General features: G+C 38.5%; 1 protein-coding gene and 1 pseudogene across 2 annotated transcripts in view; one reads left to right on the forward strand and one right to left on the reverse strand.

Annotated features, from left to right (window-relative positions):
• The window catches only part of Sp1 (Sp1 transcription factor), a 46448-nt gene that overhangs the window by 8400 nt on the left and 15868 nt on the right, over nt 1-22180 (forward strand). For both annotated transcript variants that reach the window (XM_003476026.5, XM_013159315.3), the window contains one exon: nt 20834-21002. In XM_003476026.5, the coding sequence (XP_003476074.2) occupies nt 20834-21002 (169 nt within the window). The remainder of the gene's footprint in view (nt 1-20833; nt 21003-22180) is intronic.
• LOC111753373 (U6 spliceosomal RNA) lies at nt 7932-7993 on the reverse strand (annotated as a pseudogene).

Below are 22180 nucleotides of genomic sequence, written 5' to 3' on the forward strand. Positions count from 1 at the left end.
AGGCTGGTCTTGAATGCATGATCCTTCAGCCTTAGCTTCCCTAATGCTGAGATTACAGGCATGGGCCATCGCTCTGGGGTAGAACTGAAAATTTGCCCCAGATTGGAGATGGGGTGTTTGAAAAACTGAGTTTGGATGATTTCTTGGGAGTTTTGCCTAATAAAGAATGCAGGGTTGGGCTTTGGCTGGAGAATAAAACATTTCCTTCATGGCTATAATTCACTCAAGAAATAAATTTCAGGCACTAAAAATAAAAAATTAACATCTGCTAGGTTTTATTGGGGTCAGGAAAATGTCTTCTCTTAGAAGTTAAATTAAATATGATGCCAAGATTAGTTTTCCAGTAGTGTTACTAAACTTGGGGTCAGATTGCTGAGACCTAAATTGTTAAAAAGTTGTGTTTTGGCTAGGTCACATGAACATTAGTAGCAAGAAAGTTTAGATAATTAAAATAGCTTCAAAATTATCATTTTAATGTAAAAGATCCTGGACACGTCTTTCTTTACTCTTGTCTTTTTTGAGACAAGGTTTCACTATACAGTTTAAGCTGGCATTGAACTCACAGTCATCAACTCATGACTGCTGTCCAGGCAGGCGCTGTGCAATTGAGCCATATCCCCAGCCCTCATAGTGATCCTCCTGTCTAACTCTCCCAAGTGCTGGATTATAGGCGTGCACCACCATGCCCAGCCCCTCACACTGTGATTATATTGTTAGTGTTATGGTGGTTTTTTGGGGAGTGGGGTGAATTTGTTGGTTTTTTGGTGGTACTGAGGATAGAACATAAGGCATTTATACTGAGGCACATTGCCAGCCTTTTAAAATTCTTTTGTTTTTGTTTTTTGATCTTTTTTGACTGGTTCAGGCTGGTTTTGAACTCACTTTGTAACCCAGGCTGGGCTTGAACTCTCAGTGATTCTCTTTCCTCAGCCTCCCAAGTGCTGGGATTACAGGCATGTGCCACCCCAGCAGTCTTCTTTTATAATATTTTGAGACCATATTTTGCTAAACTGGTAAGATGGGTTCAAATTTGTGACTTTTTTTGCCTCACCCTATCAAAGTGCTGGGACTATAGCCCTGAGCCATTTACCTAACTCTAGGAAAGTTTTTTTTTTTTTTTTTTCTTTTTTTAATTGGTAGTAGGGATCGAACTCATGACCATGCGCTTGCAAGGCAGGCACTTATGCCACTGAGCTAAATTCCTAGCCCCTATAGGAAAGTTTTTAAGTATTTCAGAGTTAGTTGCAACTCTGTGTTGTAATTTGAATTTGTGCTTTTGCTTTAGTGTTTTCTGAATGGCTTGTAGAAACAAGGCAGTACTACTAGTTTAACAGGTTTGATCTGTGTATCTATTATTGTGTATGTGGATCTGCCTTTTTTGCCTATGTACAAAATTAATAATACAGTGGTACCTTGGTTCACAAATGCTTATGTTTGCAAATAATTTGATTAGCAAACAATTGTTTGGCAAAAGTTTGATTTTGGTTGGGCATGGTGGCGCATGCCTGTAATCCCAGCATCTGGAAGCTGAGGCAAAAAGCGCAAGTTCAAGGCCAGTTTGGGCTACAAAGTGAATTCAATTCCAGCCTGAGCTGTGTAGCAAAACCCTGTCTCAAAAAAACAAAAAAAACAAATTTTTTTTTTGTTTTTGTTTTTGTTTGCAAACTGCATCAGGTGACCAACACAACTGTGGCAATTTTCCGGTACAAACAAGAATATGGCAATCTTTTGTAGAATCCTTTAATTAAATTGGTTTAACTACTTTGAAAGAGTTAAAATATAAACTGGATGTGGTAGCACATGCCTGTAATCCCAGCATTTGGGAGGCTGAGGCGGGAGAATCCTTTCAAGTTCAATGTCAGCCTAGGCCATTTAGTGAGTGCAAGGCCAGTCTGTACTACATAGCGGAGACAGTCTCAAAAAACCAAAAAAGGTTAAAACAAAGATTTGTTCTTCAAGAGAAAGGAGAACTGAATTACAAATTTGTATATCTTGGAAATTAAAAAAAACACAAAACATTGATTTCTTTTGTCCTTTTTTTGGCACAATGGATTGAACCCAAGGCCTTTGCACTGAGCTACACTCCCTAACAACCCTAGCCCTGTCAATACTTTTTTCTTACTCATCAATGGATTGATTGAGAGACAGGTTCTCACTATGCAGCCCAGGTAGACCTTGAACCTCCAGTGATTTTCCTGCCTCAACTTTTGAGTGCTAGGATTACAGGTAAGTGTCCCCAAGCCCAGCTTCCAGTACTTCTTACTTTGACAGAACCTAAAGTGTAGAAAGATTTGACTTGCCAAAGGTCATTCACACTTTATTTTTGTTATTTATTTTTAAATCCATTTTATTTCAAGAAAAAAGAAAACAAAATTTGAAAACACGTCAAACAGGGTATTTTATTTATTTACTTTTGGATTGACCTCTTAAGTCTTTTTGACTTGAGTATCAGTATCCTTTACGTTACACTTAATACATTGCTTTATATTATCAAGGTTTTTGTCGGGTGTTCAAATGCATTTTGTCCACATCACAGTTCAGTTATTTTGAAAGGTTCTTAATTTTGTAGCCTAAGATAGATGGTAAGACAAATGGTTGAGTTAATTAACAACTTTCTGTGTGTGTGTGTGTGTGTGTTGTTGTTATTAGAGACTGAATCCAGGAGTGTTCTACATTGAGCTACATCCTCAGCCCTTTCTAAACTTTTTTGGGACTGCGGACCCCCCAAAAAAGACCCAGTAATGTTTTTTATTTTGAGACAAAGTCTGGATAAGTGACCCAGCTTGTGTTGAACTTTTTTTTTCCTTTTGGTTTTTTGAGACAGGGTCTCTAGTTCACACTGGTCTCAAACTCACTATATAGCCTGGGCTACCCTGTAGGTGTAGTTTGTGGTGATTCTCTTGCTTCAACCTCCTAAGTGCTGGGCTTATAGGCATGTACTCTCATACTTGGTTTTATTGACTCTTTTCTTTTCTGTCCTTGTCTTTTCTTTTGAGACAGGGTCTCACTTTGTAGTTCAGACTGGCCTTGAATTGACAACAGTCCTCCTGCCTCAGCCTCCCGAGTGCTAGGATTATAGGCTATAGGCGTGCACCACCATGCCTGGCTGGAAAAAGATGTTTAATTTTATATGTGCCATTTTTTTTTTTGCATTAGAGAACAAATTTTAATGATTCATCATAAAAGCATTAACCAAAATATTGTTCATAAAATTTTTAAATAAATTTAAAAACAGCAGTGCAGAAAACAGCATTAAAATGTTCGCATAACTGCAGTCATTTTAACATTCCCACATTCCTTTAGAACACCAGCTTTTAAGTTTTAGAACTATATCAAGTTATAGGTAAAAAAGACTATATCTGAACAAAGCAGACATAGAAAACTACTTCCTTGCAGTTTTACTGGCAGAGAATAGTTTTAAATGACTTTTAAAAAACCCCTCAAAACATACTGAATTACCTTTTGCTTTTCAAAGTATCCAAACATTATCCACAACAGTATGTGTACACTTAGGTGTACAATGTTTGCCGGCTGTCACAGTCTTCTCTGGTCCATTCAGCTCAGGTACACTTAATAACCTTGGTCGGTCATCACAGATTTTGCAAAGACTTGCCAGACAGTTCAACACAAATGAGGTGCATTTTATTTTATTTTATTTATTTATTTTTTTGGTCTTTTTCATTTTTGTTGGTACCGGGGATCGAACTCACGACCGCCTGCTTTCAAGGCAGGTGCTTAGGCCGCTGAGCTAAATCCTCAGCCCCTATGAGGTGCATTTTAAACAAGCAAAAAAAAAAAAGAACCATGCAAACATGAAAACAAATGAATCATTCAGTCCAAGAGGCATTCATTTTGTTAATTACCACAACTACCAGTAACAAGTTACCTAAATTTAAGCAGCAATATTTCCATGCAGTACAAATTAGTGATGTGACAACAGCGCACTAAGTATAATTTCAGTTAAATCTGATAGTTGATATATATTTGACTGGCTTTTCAAAATGATTAAAACAGTAAATATGTACCATTTTTTTGTGGTGCTGGAGATTGAATGCTGGGCCTTGCATGTACTAGCAATTACTCTGCCACTGAGCTGTATCTCCAGCCCTGCAGTTTGTTTTTGAAGATAATAACTTCAGACAAATGTGGTGGTGCGTGCTGTAGTCTCAGCGCTCCAGAAAGCTGAGGTGAGATGGTCACCATAAATTTGAGGGCGACATAGTGAATTGAAGGCCTGCCTAAACTGCATGGTGGGGACCTGACTTAAAACAAAAAACAAGGAATTAAAAAAGCTCCTAACTTTGGAAGTCCCAAGTTACCAAGTTTCTGTGGTTCTGTCATGGTTTTTTCTTTTGTTTTGGTAGTATTGGGAATTGAACCCTGGACATTCACACTGAGCTATCTATATCCCAGCCTTTTTATTTTATTTTAATAAAAGTTTAAAGGGTATGCATGGAAAAATCTAGTTCTCTGTTTGATTTAGAAGTCAAGTTTAGAAGCTTTTCTAGTTTAGGTTGTTCAGAAGCCCTAATAAGGCCCACAGAGCTGATTGCTAAAATTTTATGACTAATAATGAAATTATAATACTGCACATGAATGGTTCAGTTTATAAGTGAATGGTATTGTGTCTTGTCTCCTGTTTTTTTTTTTTTTAGTACTGGGGATAGAACTCATGACTACTTGCTTGCAAAATAGGCATTATACCACAGAGCTAAATCCCCAACCCTCCTGTTTTTGTTTACTCTCCTGTTTTCACCTACCCTCCATTTTTGTTCTTACTTACGTGATACTGATATTATGAATAAATTTAGGAACTTGTTAAAGAGCACTACTCCCCTATTTTTTAATTTCACTGAGGAAAAATTAAGTGGTTTTTTTGAAAGTGCATTGTAAAACTTTGATGGGAAATTAGTAGGAATGAATTTTCCTACTTGCTTAGTACTACTCTCTTAAAGTTGCAGATGAGTGTTTGATGTTTGTTTGAGACAGGGTCTTACCATGTAGTTCAGACCAGTCTTAAGTTCACTGGGTAGCCCAGGCTGGGGATTATCCTCATGCCTCAGCCTCCCAAGTGCTTCGATTATAAGTGTGTACTTCCATGACTGGCTGTGTGATTTTAAACCCAAAATACATTTTTCTTTCTTTATATAATCCACTCTTGGATAAATGTATTAGGTCCCATTTAACATGGTTAATTGGTTTAACTCAGTACAGTATAATCCTTAATATGATGGAATGAAAAAGTAAAGTAAATCCAGCTCTGAAACTAGTAGTAATTAATGGAAATCCTTTGTGAAAGAAAAAGCTTATTTTGGTTGGTTGTTTAATATGTGGGGAGGGGAGCAAGAACATGGAATTTGTAGGCAGATCCAATAGGTTCCAAAATCGTAGCTTTTCTTCTTCCTAGCTGTGTGATTTAGGTGAAGAAGTTTATCACATCATATGAAAACTAAAGCGTTTTTGCTTTAAGTCTGTAAAAGAGGGCTAATATTACTGTTCACCTCTATGAGATTATTAGGGTTGAGGTGCATAAGGGCATATAGTATGTGTACAACACACTGATACCCATTCATCAGTGAAAGTTCTATTCCTTTAAGTTCTTGCTCATATTAAAAGGATATGGGACCCTGAGACTGCCCTGCCAAGTTATAGAAAAATCCTTTATATTCTTTACCACCCTGTACTTTCCTTGTTCTTTGGTATTGTTATTAAGCCACCACACTATGTGGCCACCACACTATGGGAGGAAGTAAGCTTCAATTAACATGCTTTGTTTTTCTAGAGGTCTTTTTATTCTGGTAAGAATGACTATTGACAGTAGATGATTTTAAGATTAACTGTGGGTTTCCATTTCTTTTTTTCTCAGTGGCCTGTTTGTAAACTAGGTGCAGAGTAAGTTATATGTCATTTAGAGATGAAGTACATTCTGAGAAATGTGTCATTAGAGAGTTTCATCATAGTGTATTTACGCAAACCTAGATGGTATGTATATATATGCTTGCATCACTTATACCATTGTATATACATTTGCTTTTGACTGAAGTGTTATTGTTAGCATATTACCATGTATGCCATTTTCTGTTCAGTCCCTTTGCTAGCAAATTTTTTTATTGAACATTTTGTTGACACCCCATCATTGGTAATCTAATTTCTCAGGTGTTTGTTTTTTTTGAGATAGGGTCTCCCTATGTAGTGTATTGCAGGCTAGCTTTGAACTTATTTTTGTAGCCCAGGCTGGCCTTGAGCTGGCAGTAATACTCCTGCCTCAACCTCTAGGTGCTGGAATTACAGACATGCAACACCACACCCAGCATTAGTTTTTTAATAAATTATTTTTCTGTCGTCTTGGGAGTTTACAGTATTTTTTTATTTTTTATTTTTTTTTTTTTGTCTTTTTCTTTTTTATCGGTACCGGGGATCGAACTCACGACCGCCTGTTTGCAAGGCAGGCGCTTATGCCGCTGAGCTAAATCCCCAGCCCCTTACACTTAAAATCTGAGCACTGTGGAAAATTGAGGCAGGAGGAGCTCAAATTTGAGCCTAGTCTTGGTAATTTAGTAAAACCCCATCTCAAAATGTAGGAAAGGCTGCAATGTGGCTTAACGTAAAGACCTGGGTTCAGTCTCCAGTACCTCAAAAAAAAAGTTAAAATTATCAAGGGTAACATAATTTTTTTTTTTGGTTGGTCTCAAACTTTCCCTAATCCTTATGCCTCAACCTTTCAAGTGCTGGGGTTATAGAAATGAGCCACAGTATCCAGCACAGTAGACACTTTTTTTTACTCATGTTAGAGTTAAAACATTAGAAATACTAGTAAAGCCCCCAAAATATCTGCCCTCCCTAATTTTTGTTGTTGTTTGGGAATTGAACCCTTCTGAATTTATGCAAGTACTCTCATAAAGCTGCAGCCTCAGAACTTGCCCTACAGATACTCTTCTTCATTCATTGCTACTGAACTATATGGTTTTTATTGTTGTTGTTCTGTGTTTTTTGTTAGTTTGTTTTGTTTTGAGACACGGTCTCACTCAGTAGCCCAGGCTGGCTTCAAATTTTGGTTGATCCTCCTGGCTCAGCCTCCTGAGTGCTGGGTTTATAGGCATGGACTACCACACGTAGTTCTTTTTGTTTGTTTTCAGACAGGATCTTACTATGTTCCACACAGGTCTCAAATTTATAAATCTCCTGCCTCAGCCTTCTGATATTATAGGCATATGCCTCTAAACTATGTGATCTTGTCAAATAATGACTTGCTTGTATTTGTATACACTTGTTTGCTTTAATCTCTTTTTTGGGGGAAGATACTGGGAGTCAAACCCAGGACCTCGCTTATCAGGCAGGAGGCACTATGCCTTTGAGCCATATCCCTGTTGTAATCTGCTAGTGCAAAATGAAAAGTTAAAAATTTAAGTCAAAACTGAATTTAGTGATCTTGGAATTTTTTGTCTCTGTCTCTGTCTTCTGCTAAAAAGCAGAGGACAAATAAGCAACATCTGTTGTCCATATATAGTCCAGGCTACTCTTTAACTCACAATGGAAGCCAGGAATTTGCAACTGTCCTGCCTCAGCTTCCTCAGTGCTGGAATTACAGGTGTGCACTACCATGCTCAACAGAATTTCTTCACTTCTGTTATTCATAGAATGAAGATGCATATTCTGATTGTTCATCTTCTCGTAGTGATATACATTCATAGATACATAAAAATGAGGTATGATAGAAAAATATGGTGCTTAAAAATTTTATTATGGTAAAAAACCCATTGCCACTAATCTCCCTCAAAATTCTACCATTGACTTTGCATGTCATCCTTGCACAGGGGCTGTGCTAATCTTTTTAATTTTTTTTTTTTTTTTAATATCAGTAACCAGGGATCAAACTCACCACAGCACACTTGTAAGGCAGGTGCTTATGCCACTGAGCTAAAACCCTAGCTAGGGGCCATGCTAATCTTCTCTGTATCATTCCAATTTTAGTATTGTTATGCCACTAAGCTAAATCCCCAGTCCTACTTTCCCATTTCTGTTATATTACCATCCTTACTAAACCAAAGTGACTGTTTTCTCTTAACTTTTTTTTTTTTTTGTGGAACCAGGGATCAACCTTGTGCTTGCCAAGTAGGCACTTATGCCACTGAGCTAAATCCCCAGCCCTTTCTCTTTAACTTTTATACCCCTCTCCCAAATTTTTCTCTGGTATGTATATGCAATATATTTACATGCTTTTTACAACAATCTGTATTATTTATTTATTTATTTTTGGTACTGGGGATTCAACTCACAACCTTGTGTTTGCCAAGCAGGCTCTTACTCTGCTGAGCTAAATTCCTGGTTCTGTCTTTAGGTTTATGATGACTAACAAAACTAGAGTATTTAGTAAGGAAAGGTTAACAAAGCTGATAAAAAATTAGTTTTGATGAAGGGATATCCCCTGTAGTATTGTTTAAATTTGTATATTCTTGGGCTGGGGATTTAACTTACCGGCATAAGCATCTGTCTGGCAAGCGCGAGGTCATATGTTCAATCCCCAGTACCAAAAAAGAAAGAAAGAATAAATTCATATATTTTTTCCTTTTTTAAAACACTTGCCTGGGTTGGTGGTGTTTCAAAACTCCTCTCACTTCCTTACAGTGACACCTACTGGTGTGAGGGTTTGTCATTATTGTGCTGATTGCCTTTTTACTTCAGGAAAACTGGACTGCTTTATTTTATTTTTTGTGGTCTTTTTTTGAGGCAGAGTCTTGCTTTGTAGTTAGACTAGCCTTGAACTCTTGCCTCTGTCTCTCTCTTTTTTTTTTTTGGTACCAGGGATCAAACTCACTACTGCGCACTTACAAGGCAGGCGCTTGTTCCACTGTGCTCCCAGGCCCCTTGCCTCTGCCTCTTGAGTCTTTTGGTTACAGGCGTGCACCACCAAACCAGGATATGAAAATGTTTGGTTTATTTTATTTTATTCAGTTTTAAAGAGAATAAAACAAAGCAAAATAAACAAAATAAAGCCAATCAAAACAAATCAGTGTAAGTGAAACAGGACTTCAAAACAATAGGAAATCAACAATGGTTACCATAATGCCTCTTGTCTTCAAAATAGCTGCAGATACTTTAAAACATAGTAAAAGTCAAACAAAGCAGAACAGAATAGAACCAATAAAAACAAAACAATGAATGCAATGAAGGACTTCAAAACAAGATAACAGTAAACCCAAAATGGCTACCGTAATATATTTTGTCATCTTTGATATAGCTACCCATGTCATCAGATATAATAAAAGTGAACAAAACAAAATGTAATAAAACACAACACAGTAAAGCAGTGAAAATGATATAAGACTTCAGAACAAGATTAGAGGGAATTAACAGTGGCCAGCACCTTCAGAAGGAGATCCCCCCATAGATGCTATATGTATTGTTATCCTCTAAATAGATGATCAGACTACTGCTTTAGGCCTGCAAAGTCAGTGAAACACTAAACACTACAAGTATTAAATTGTATTTTACCTCAATAGCTATCATTGCAGCCTATGTTTCTCTGGATCAGCCGGTTGCTTATGGTGGGGTGGGGTGGGATGGAGGTGGAAGGTGTTGGTTCTTGTTTCTCAACCTGTATATCAGAAGGAGCCAGCATCCTGCTGTCCCCCCAGTGGTCTGAGCATGGTGCTGATATGCAGGGAAAGTATGCTTCTTGGTGACTTCTTGTTCCCTTCCCTTGCAGTATGCAAATGTCAGTGGCTCAGGAAAAGGTTGGCATCTGGCTGTCCCCCCAGTGGCCCATGCGTGGCACTATGAAGATATTTTTAATGAGAAAATTTATGTAGCTACAGTATACAAAACATGGGATATAAAAAAGGGAGTGAAAAAACTATACTCACTATCTCAGTGGTGTGTTTTTTTTCTGCTTTGTTTAAATTTTAATGTGTATCTTACTTTATTCTAAGCATAGATTTAAATTTAAAAAAAACCCACAACTTAATTCTTAGTATGCTTGTAGTTTGTTGCCTTCATTTGTTTTTAGTACAAGTTTTTTTGTTTTGTTTTATCTGAGACAGAGTCTCACCGTACAGTTCAGGCTGGCCTTGAACTCACTTTGTAGCACAGGCTAGTCTTGAACTCATGGCGATTCTCCTGTCTCAGCCTCTGGAGTACTGAGATTATGAGCATGGTGAAGCATACCTATAATCCCAGCATTTGGGAGACTGAGGCAGGAGGATGCTGCAAGTTCTATCCCTGCCTGGGCTACAAAGTGAATTTAAGACCAGCCTGAACTCATAGTAAAACCCTGTCTCAAAAAGATTAAAAAAAAAAAAAAAAAAAGAAAATCCATAAGTTGTTATACTTCATTTACCGTATATTTCATTGCCTACCTAATATTTTATCAAGTTACCCAGCAATTTTCTTTTTCTTTTTTTTTTTTTACTTTTTGTCTTTTTCGTTTTTACCGGTACCGGATCGAACTCATGACTGTCTGCTTGCAAGGCAGGCACTTATGTCGCTGAGCTAAATCCCCAGCCCCAGCAATTTTCTTATTGTTTATATTTTCTTGTACATTATTGCTGCTATTATTTATTGATAAACATTTTTATGGATCCTAACCTTTTCTCAAAGTTTAAGTTTCTGTGTATTTGTTTACTAGTGGGGTTGAATGATGATGTTCCTCTGGTTTATAAATTGTAGCCATTGGGTTATATCCTGGTGTGGAATTACTAATATGAAAAACTTGTCTGGGTATATTTTTTGACATTTTTTAAAATGATGAAAAAAAGCCGGGGGTTTAGATCAGTGGCATAAGTGCCTGCTTGGCAAATGCAAGGTCATGAGTTCAATCCCTCATACCCCAAAAAAAAAAAAAAAAAAAAAAAAAGAGCCAAATTAGCTTGCTGTGGCGTTGTTATTTTATTTTGGCTTGTGTGAGACTGTTTCTAGTTTGAATCCAGCCTGGGCTATGTAGTGAGTTCAAGACCAGCAATAACTTACTTGCTTTTTTCATACTTCCCCCTTCCCACTTTTATTTTGTGGCACAGTGATTGAACCCAGGACTTCGCATAGGTAAGGCAGGTAATCTGCCAATGAGCTATACTTCTAGCTGTTGCTTTTTTTTTTTTTTTTTTTTTGCCTTTTTTGTTTTTGTCGGTACCAGGGATCAAACTCACGACGGTCTGCTTGCAAGGTAGGCACTTATGCCGCTGAGCTAAATCCCCAGCCCCTAGCTGTTGCTTTTTTGAATACAGAAGCCTTTCATTTTTATGTGTGAAATGAATTTGTTTTGTGATTTTTTTTTTTTTTTTTTAATCGATACCAGGGATCAAACTCACGACCACGCGCTTGCAAGGCAGGCGCTTATGCTGCTGAGCGAAACCCCCAGCCTCTGTTTTGTGATTTCTTAATAGTGTTATGCTATGGTTTAAACCCAAGACCTCAGACCTGCCAAACGCAAACTTTTATTACTGAGCTATATTCCTTTACCTTGATGGTTTTTTTCTTGTGCACTCTCCCTGCCCTCCCTTTTTTTTTTTTGTCTTTTTTGAGACAAGGTGTCATTATATAGTTCAGGCTGGCCTTGAACTCATTGTGTAGCCCAGGTTGGTCCCAAACTTGTAACAGTCTTCCTAACCTCAGCCTCCCAAGTGCTGAGATAACAGGTGTCCACCACCATGCCCACCTTCCTTTGATGAATTTTAAAAGTTTAGCCAGGCATGGTGGCACAAATCAGTGATTCTAGCACTTTGAGGGGTTGAGGCAGAAAGGTTATGTGTTCCAGCCCAGTCTAGAGAACCACAACACTGTCTCAAACTGAAAAGATTTGGGGATATAACTCAGTGTGAAGAACAGTGTTCAAATTTAGTCATGGTGGCTTAAGTTTGTAATCCCAGCACTCAGGAGGCTGAGGCAGGAGGATCACTGAGGTTGAGGCCAGCCTGGGTTGCATAGTACATAGTGAGTTCAGTAAGACTAGTCTGCACTATATAACGAGACTCCGAGTGTCAAAAAACAAAACCAAAACAAAAGACTGGGTTAAATCCCTGCTCCTTCTGCCTCCAAGTCATATAACACTGGAATGCTTTCTAAAAATTTGATAAATTTTATTTGTTTAACTCCCTCCCCTTGCATTTTTGTTATTAATATAAAAGAAAATCTAGATAACAATCTTTTGAATTTTTTGTGGTGCTGGTGATTGAACCTAGAGTTTTGTACTTACTAGGCAAGTGCTCTCTACCACTAAACTACATCCCCATCCTAGATGCCATTTTTTTTTTTTTTTTTTTTTTTTTTTTTTTTTTTGGTACCGGGGATGGAACTCAGGGCCATGTACTTGCAAGGTGGGCACTTACATCGCTGACCTAAATCCCTGGCCTAAATGCCAATTTTATCATTTAAAGAAACTAGTCTTTTTAATTTCTGATCCTTCCCCTCCTTCTCGCCCATCCCCCATCATATGCTATCGATATAGGCAGTTCTAAAAAACCTCTCCTATGAAGTACATGATTCCCAGCCCTTATTTATTTTATGGGGTTGTTTTGGAGACAGAGTCTCACTGTAGCCCAGGCTGACCTTAAACTTGAGCGATCATCCTCCTGCCTCAATCTCCTAAGCACTGGGACTACAGGCATGCACCACAATGCCCTAAATGCTAATTTTTTTTTTTTTTTTTTTTTTTTTTTTTTTTTTTGAAACAGGAAACTGAACTTTATTTTTCCAGGATTTTTCCTCCTTCACTGTTTCGGATTGAACCCAGGGCCCTTGCACTATGCTACATCCCTAGTCCTTTTTTTTTTTTTATAGAATACTTTTTTTGTTTTGGTGGCACTAAGGATCGAACTCACGGCCATGCGTTTGCAAGGCAGACACTTATGCCGCTGAGCTAAATCCCCAGCCCCTAGTCCTTTTTTAATTTTGTCAGTCTCTAAGTTGCCCAGTTTAGGCTTGAATTTGGCAATCTGCTGTCTCAGATGGTATGGGATTGATTATGGGCATCTGCCTGCATACTATCTAGTTTCTTTCTTCGAAATAACTTTATTGAGCTATAATTTATATATTGTGTGATTCATCCAACTAAAATGTATATTTCATTTATTGTTAGTATATTCTCAGAATTAGGCTACCACTGTCACAGTGGAAGAACATTTTTATCACCCTCTAAATACTCCATTTCCATTAGCATTCATTTCCATGATGGTCACCTCAAGCCCAAGGCAACCACTAATCTAGTTTCCACATTTATAAATGTCTAAGTTCTACATATTTCCTAAAGTAGAATCATATATTATTTGATTAACTGGCTATCATTTAGCATGTTTTACAGCCCCTCCAAGCTGTAGCATGTATCAGTACTCTATTCTTTTCCATTGCATAAACTCTGTTGTGTTGAATATACCACATATTCTTTGTCTAATAGGGTTGTCTTTTTTGTTTTGTTTTGTTTTTTGTACAGGGAATCAAACCCTGGACCTTGCACTTGCCTGTTGCCTATGTTATTTCTACTGTTTGGCTACTACACATAATATTAAGGCATAGTTGTTTGTTTCTTTTTTTTTTTTTTTTTTCTCTTTTTTTTGCTTTTTGCTTTTGAGACTAGGTCTTTCCATGTTGTCCAGGCTTGCCTGGTTTTTAGATCTTTCTGCTTCAGCTTCCTGACTAGCTGAGATTACACATGCATGCCGCCATGTACTGTGTACAAGTTTTTGATTGGATATATGTTTACATTTTTCTTGGTTACATTTAGGCTGTGAATTCAGTAGATTTTTTTTTTCTTTCTGGTATCAGAGATTGTACCCAAAGTGTCCAGTAATGCTAGGCAAACACTTTGGCACTTGGCAATAATTCAGTTACAAGTTTTATCCCCAGCACCATCAAAAGAAAATGTTTAGAATTGAGTTATATTTTTTGTTTCTTTCTTTCTTGGAGACAGTTTTCATGTGCTGTTCAGGCTGGCCTTAAACTTACTCTGTAACCCAGGTTAGTCGCCCAGCAATCCTCTTGTCTCAGTTTGCTGAGTTGCTGGGGTTATAGACATATGCCACTGGGCTGTGCCCAGTTTACATTTTTTTTTTTTATGCCAGGATTTTTATACCTGGATTGTACCCCAGGGATTGAACTCATGACCTCACCCTTGCCGTGCAGGTGCTTGTGCCGCTAAACTGTATTCCCGGCTACACAGATTTTTTTTTTTTAATATAGCACAAATTATGGATGAATGACAAAGCCTTGACTTGTAGAACAGAAGGAAATCAGTCTTTGATCTCTATTACCTGGTCTTGTGTGGTATATTTTATTTTATTTTTTCATGTGGTTTAAAAATTATCTCAAAATGTTTTTGAGATCCGTACCTACTTGTAGCATAATTTTGGCATTTGAACAAAGAAAATGAAAGGTCTTAACTATTTAACATATAGATAGCAACTGGTAGGACACACTGAGATGTAGAGTGCTCAGGAGCATTTGATAGACCCAGTATTGTAATAACTTACTTAAGAAAAACAGTCTAGCTGGGCTTATTGGCACACAACTGTAACTGCAGCTACTTGGGAGGCTGAAGTAAAGGAGATTATAAATTTGAGGCCAGCCTGGGCAACTCAATGATAATCGGTCTGAAAATTAAAATAAAAAAAATTTTTTTTCTGGTACTGGGGATCAAACTCATGACCTCATGCTTGCCAGCCAGATGCATATGCCTCTGAGCTAAATCCCCAGCAAAAACAAATTTTTTTTTTCAAAGTAAGATCTCAGGCTGGTCTTGAACATACTACATAGCCCCCAGGAAGGCCTTGAAATCTTGGAGATCTGCCTCCCTCTGCCTCCTGAGTGCTGGGATTACAAGGCTTACAGGTATGTACCATCACAGTTTGAAAATAAAAACTTAATTATTTATTTATTTTTTTGAGACAGGCTCTCACTATGTAGTTCAGGCTGGCCTTGAACTCACTGTGTTGCCCATGCTGGCCTCCTACCTTAGTCTCCCAAGTGCATGTGCCACCACATCTGGCCTAATGATAACGGTTTTAAGAAGGGTTAAGGATTTAGTTCAGTGGCAGGAGCTCTTGCCTAATATACCTCAGGTCATGAGTGGTGCAATATTCAGTGCTTGGTAAAAAAAATAAATAAACTTTTTTTCTTTTTTGCATAGCTAGGGAATCTATTTAGCAGCATGTATCATAAAACTTAGTATACTTGCTGAAAGTTTATTGTTTTACATGACGTTAAGATATTAGTCAATTCAGAGTTGATAATAGCAGCTTAATGTAGAATCACTGACCTCTTGTAATTTTATTTTTAATGTACAACAGTGTCATGCTTGCAAGAAGAGCTGCTTCATTTCTGGTCATTATACATTATACCCTCATTTTAGACAAGATAAAGATTGGGGGAATGAAGTTTGAATAAAGGAGGAAAAGCCTAGTCTTGTCTTGTCTTTTCTTTTCTTCAGTACTATGGATTGTACCCAGGGCCTTTGCACTGAGCTACATCTGCAAATTTCTTGGTGTTTTTTTTTTTTTTTTGTTTTGGTTTTTTTTTTTTTTTTTTTTTTTTTTTTTTGTCTTTTTTAGATAGGGTTTTACTATGCAGTTCAGATTGACCTTGAATTCACTTTGTAGCCCAGACTGGCCTTGAATTGACAGCAATCCTCTTGTCTTAGCCTCCTAAATGCTGTGCTTACAGGCATGCACTACTATATATACCTGGCTGTTAGCCCTTTTTTTTTTTTTTTAAAGACCAGCTCTCACTCTAGCTCTAGCTCAGGTGGCCCTTGAACGTAGTAGTTGTAGGCCTCAAAATCAGGGTGAGATTGTCCTGTTTCAGCCTCCCAAGTTCTGGGATTATAGGTATTTACCACCATGTGTGGCTCCAAGCCCCTCCCCCCTTTTTTTGGGGATCAAACACATGACCTTGTGCTTGCCAAGGAGGCATTTACGTCACTGAGCTGAAATCCCAGGCCTCCAGGCCTCTAAGTTTTCAAACAGTTTGGTTAAGTCAGTAGTTTGCTCAGGTTAAGCTCAAATTTGGGATCCTTGTCTCTCAGGCTCTCAAGGGATCGCATGCATGTTCTGCCACACCTGGCCAGCCTGGTTTTTCTTCTTTAAACATCTATCCTAGCCAGGCATGGTGACATAAATCTGTAATCCTAGCAGTATGGTAGGATGGGGCAGGAGGATCATAAATTCCAACCTAGCCTGGGCAACTTAGTGACTTAGTAAGACCTCATCTCAAAATAAAAATAAAGAAAAAAAGGATATGTAGGTTATTTCAGAAGGTTGTTTTTGTTTTGTTTTGTTTTAATGGTACCGGGGATCGAACTCACAACCGCCTGCTTGCAAGACAGGTGCTTATGCCGCTGAGCTAAATCCCCAGTCCAGTTGTTTTTGTTTTTGTTTTTGTCTTTTGAGACAGGATCTCACTATACAGTTCATGCTGGCCTTGAGCTTACTTTGTAAACCAGCTGGTCTCAAACTGCAGTCTTCTGGCTTCAGCTTCCAAGTGCTGGGGTAACAGGTGTGTGCCATAGTGCAGAAGCCTTGTGTTTAGTCCCTAGTAACAAAACAAGCTTAGTGGCAGTAGTCACCAAATTTGTGATAATCAGAAATATCTTCTGACATTGCCAGCTGTCTCCTATACAGCAAAATAACTCCAAATCTAACTTACCTCATGGATAAATTTTGCCAGATGTGAATTTTAACTCAATAAATGATTTTTCAGAAAAAAAATTCCTCATTGTTCATTGTTGGAAGGTTGTTTTTATTTTTTTTTGGTACCCTGGATTGAACTCACGATGTCGTGCTTGCCAGGCAGGTACTTATGCCAATGAACTAAATCCGTCGCCCAGATTTTTTTTTTTTTTTTTTTTTTTTGTCTTTTTCCTTTTTATCGGTATCGGGGATCGAACTCACAACTGCCTGCTTGCAAGGCAGGTGCTTATTATGCTGCTGAGCTAAATCCCCAACCCGCTAGAAGATTTTTTAAAAAACTGTTAATTATCATTAAGCATTTATTCTCTTTCCTGTGTTAATTTTATTTCACAATAGTGAAGTATTTGGCATTTGTTTGTTTGATTTTTTTGAGACAGGGTCTCATTAGATAGTTTAGGTTGGCCTTGAATTCACTGTGAGCCCAGGCTCCTGAGCAATCCTCTGTGAGTAGTCCTCGTGCCTTAGCCTCCTAAGTGCCGGTTAACAGGTGTGCACCACCACCATGTGTGGCCAAGATGAATTTTTTGACATTACATTTTAGTACTCCCAGTGGTCTATTTCTCTGTCACTAAGAGTAGTTTCAGCCAAGCACAGTGGCACATGTCTGTAATTTCAGATACTCAAAAGGCTGAGGTGGGAGGATCAAAGGTCCGAAATCAGCATAGACAATTTACTGAGAACTTATCACAGAAGAAAAAAAATTAAAGGGCTTGAAAATCAGCTCTGTGGCAGAGTACATAATAAGCTCCTGTGCATCAGTGCCAAACTGGGTATGGAAGAAGAAATAGTATAATTCATCTAGTCTCTTCCTTTTCTAATTTTCTATTTCTGATTGACTTTGGACTAGGAAATCAGGTTAGTAAAGTTATTGTTTAAAAGAATAAAAGGTTGAACATGGTAATGCATGCCTATACTCAGGAGGCTGAGGCAGGAGGATTGGCATCAGTTGGAGGCCAGCCTGAACTACATAGCAAGACCCTATTTTAAGAAACCAAAAAAAGCACACTTTTGTAATCCCAGCACTTGTAAAGTTGAGACAGAAGGATTGCCATGAGTCCAAGGCCAAGCTGGACTACACAGTAAGATTCTGTCTCAAAAAAAAGAGATTGGGGTACCACTCAGTTCATAGTCCCTGGATTTGGTCCTCAGTACCACAAAAAATAATAAAAAATTTAAAATTCTATATGTTATAGTGAGAGTACATACTGTTTGTGAAGCTTTTCTTTTCCATTTATGTATATATAATAGATTACAGAGTTGAAAGTTTTAAAAACACAGGCCATGAACTTTGTAGTATTTAATAGTTTGCCCAGAAAAGAAATTATAATGTGATTTACACAAATCTACCTATCTACCCATCTTTCTTTTTTTTCTTTCTTTTGATTGCTAGAGTGCTGGTTATTAAACACAGTGCTTCATTGTGTGTTAGAAAGTACTATATCACTAAGCTAGATCCCATCCCCCCCTCTGCTTTTTACATGGTTTTGTTTTGTTTGAGACAGGGTCTTGCTATGTAGTTCAGGCTGGCTTTAAACTCACTTGTAGCCCAAGTTGGCCTCGGTTCTTGGCACTTCTCCTGCCTCAGCCTCCCAAGTGCTGGGATTACAGATATGCAGCATCATTACTTATTTTTACAGTTTATTTTGAGTTAGGTTCTAACTTAGTTGTCCAGGTTGGTCTGGAACTTGTGATCCTCCTGCTTCAGCCTCTGAGTAGTGCTAGCCCAGTAAATTCAAATAAGTGGCTAGGGCAAAGCTAATTGATAAAGCTTGTGCTTAGCTCTGGTGAGGCACCAGGTTTAATCCTCAACACTGTATTATAAAGGAAAACAGGCAAATGCCATTAGCTGGTGTAATAGGATCTCAGTTTAATAATTTCTTTCTAGCATTCTGAAAAGACTATAGTCCCAAATTAAAATTTTTCCTGGGTAGGATAGCTAGCTGTACAGAATTAACTTGGACTTCAGGCCTTTTTTTTCATGTCAGAATTTATAATACTATAAATATGTGTGGTTTCAGAATGGCTTTGATTCATTTCAGAAAGTTTCCCTTCTATACTATATGCCCTATGAACTTTCTCAGATTTTGTAGTTTCTAGTTTAGAATTCTTTAAAGTGGCTGGAAAGCAGGCATGGTAACACGTGTTTGCCAGTAGTTTGATGTCAGCCTGGCCACGTAATAAATTCAAGGGCATCCTGCACTTCAAAGGGAGATCCTGTCTAGAAAAGCTCAAGACAGTAAGTGGCTGGAATTGGGCATGGTGTTACACACCTCTAATCCCAGCACTAGCGAGGCTGAGGCAGGAGAATTACATTAAGTTTGAGGCCAACCCGGGCTGCATAGTGAGTTTAACACGAGCCTTGAACTATATAGCAAGAGCCTGTCTGAAAAAATAATAGTAAAGCCGGGGATTTAGCTCAGTGGCATAAGTACCTGCATGGCAAGTGCAAGGTCTTGAATTTGATCCCCAGTACCTACCCCCCCACCCCAAAAAAAGAAAGAAAGTAAAATAAAGTGGCCATGTATGGTGGTGCAAGCCTATAATTCTGTTATAGCGAACCTTCTAGATAACAAATAGCCTGCTAAAGCACACATTACATAGATTCACCAGTGCTGCTATCAAGGCTGAGGCAGGAGATTTGGGAGTTCTAGGGTAGTGTAGACAATGTAGCAACATGGTGAGGACTTGTCTAAAATATAAAATAAAACAAAAGGCCAGGTATGTGGTTCAACATAAAAGCTTTGGGTTTAGCTCTCAGTACTGCAAAGATAAATAAGCTAATTAATTAGTTAATACTTTAAAGACTTTTTTGGAGACTGGGTCTCATTGTGTACCTTCAGGCTAGACTAGAACTCATGATCCTCCTGCCTCAGCTTCCCAAGTGCTGGGATTACTCACATGCACCCAGCTTTAAACTCTCTCTTTTTTGTCTTTTTTTTTTTTTTTTTAATTGGTACCAGGGATCGAACTCATGACTGCGTGCTTGGAAGGCAGGCGCTTATGCTAGTGATCTAAATCCCCAGCTCACTTTTTTGTCTTTTTGAGACAGTCTTGCCGTGTGGTTCAGGCTGGCCTTGGGCTCACTTTGTAGCTCAAGCTGGTCTCAGATTTGCAAAGATCCTCCTGCTTGAGCCTCTCAAGTGTTAGGATTTCAGGAGTGTACCACCATGCGTGGCTTGTCCCGCTTTAAAGTCTTATTTGCAGTCACTTCCATCGTATTTTACTCTGGAGATAGTTGAGAATAATGAATAAGGATTTTTGGACATGTTTCTGTAATGGCCTGTAGCTCTGTCCACCCCAGCCTGCTGTCTCATTCTTTTTAGTCACTGCTCAGTAGTCCTTTGGAAAAGTTTGTCGAAATTTACTTAATTATTTTCTTTAAGGAAATTTGAAGCACTTTGAATATTTTGTTTTTTCTTGTTATACAACTGCAGAAAATGTAATTGTCTTACAGTCTTTGTATAGTTAGGCATATATCTACTGGCTAGTGCTTACTGAAAGTACATGTATATCTACAATTTAAAAAGTTGTGTTCACTGGTATTTTTTTTAGTGGTAGAGTGCTTGCTGGCATGTGCAAGGTCTTGGGTTCCATCACTAGCACTATACACATACACGCAGGTTGGGGGAATTTATTTCATCTATATTTTAAAGTGTCTGTTTTCCTCGGTCCTTCCATGTGCCAGTATTATCAGGGCTTATAACTTGTGGTAATGTAATAAGTGAAAAGTTAAAAATTTATTATAGAGTCGTTTTTAAAATTATGAGAATAACTTTTGTTGTGTCTCACATAATTAATTGCCTAGTGTGTGAGGTCCTTGGTTCTATCCCTTGCACCTCCAGTAAATACTGAATGAGATTTTTTAGATCTTCGCTTGTGTACTAGCTGTTTAGATTTTCAGTGTGAGATTTCAGGTATGAGTGTTACTATTTGAACATGGCTTTGGAGCCTGGAAAGAGCCAGGCACAATGGTCAGCACCTTTAGTCTCAGCTGCTTTTAAGGCTGTGATAGGAGTCACTTGACCTTGGAGTTTGAGGCCAACCTGATCTATATAGTAAGATCCTGTGTCCAAAGAGACAGGATAAAGAGAAATGTCACTGAGATGCCTGTACATCAGGACTTTACCACTTTGTACTTTGACCCCCTTTTCTTTTAATTTTAGGTGATCATGGAGCTCAGCTGGGCCTCCATGGAGCAGGTGGTGATGGGATGCATGATGATACAGCAGGTGGAGAGGAAGGAGAGAACAGCCCAGATCCACAACCCCAAGCTGGTCGGAGGACCCGGCGAGAAGCATGCACCTGTCCTTACTGTAAAGACAGTGAAGGAAGGTGAGTTGACCCAGTAGACTCTTCTTAGCATAAAAGAAAACTAAAGAACTTGGAGGTAAAAGTAAAAGGGGTAATTTTTGTTTCTTCTTCTTCTTTTTTTTCATTTTAATCCTGGGCATTTATTTAATATCCACGCATCAAATATTTCCTTCACTTCTGCACCCTTGCCCCTCAACATAGGTGAACATTCACTTAAGGCCAACTGTAAAATCTGAAAGTTACCCTGCAAAAGTCATTTCATCTTCACAGCTGTCCTGTAACTATGAAGTTAAGCTAACTGGACAGCTAAGTTACAAGTCCATGGTTGTCACAGTTACCTGAGGTGAAGTTCATTTGTATGCCATGACTACGCCTTGACCATAATTTAAACCCATATAGCTCCAGCCCCAAGCCAGTTCTCGTCAAATCCCTTTGCTGTCTGATCTCCCTGCCTGACCATCCAATATTGTATGTACACGTACATCTCCTGTATTCCACCAACATAGCAGCTGCAGACTTGGCAGGCAGCCTGGGGAGGTGCACCATACAGGCACAGAGGCAGGACACTCACTAGGCACCAGACCCCCCTGTATGCATTTAGCCTGGTAGAGGTGCTGGTTTCTCCCAGCAGCCGGGTGCTAGTTTTTGAGACAGGGTCTCACTATGCAGTTCAAGTTGGCCTTGAGCTCATTTTGTAGTCTATACTGGTCTCAGACTTGCAGTGATCCTTTGGTCTCAGCATCCCAAGTGCTGGAGTTACAGGCATGTGCCACTACACCTGACATGAAGGGTAATTTTGAAAATTTAAATTTAGCACCAGGCTTAAGAGACTCACATCTGTAGTCTGAGCTACTCAGGAGGAGGCTGAGACAGGAAGAAGGAAGATTGCAAATTTGGGATCAGCCTAGCAGTAATTTAGCAAGACTCTTCCTCAAGGTAAATTTTTTAAAATGGGCTAACCATTCAGGAGGATGAAGAAAAGAAAATTGGGAGTTTAAGGCCAGCTCTGACTACATATTAAAATTTTGATTCTATCTCAAAAAATAAATTGAGTACAGTGGACCCTTGATATAAGAACTCAGTTCATTCCTGAGGGCTGGTTGTAGTTCAGGTTCTCAGTTGAAGGCTCTGGCTCCTCTGTAAAGCCTTCAAAGTCTCTCCTGTATACAGGCAGATCTCAGTGTCCTTAGAGAGACAAT

The sequence above is a fragment of the Cavia porcellus genome, unplaced genomic scaffold (genome assembly GCF_034190915.1).
Source record: "Cavia porcellus strain 051 isolate PalLab524CR breed Dunkin Hartley unplaced genomic scaffold, mCavPor4.1 scaffold_8, whole genome shotgun sequence".
In the NCBI taxonomy this organism is placed as follows: Eukaryota; Metazoa; Chordata; class Mammalia; order Rodentia; family Caviidae; genus Cavia; species Cavia porcellus.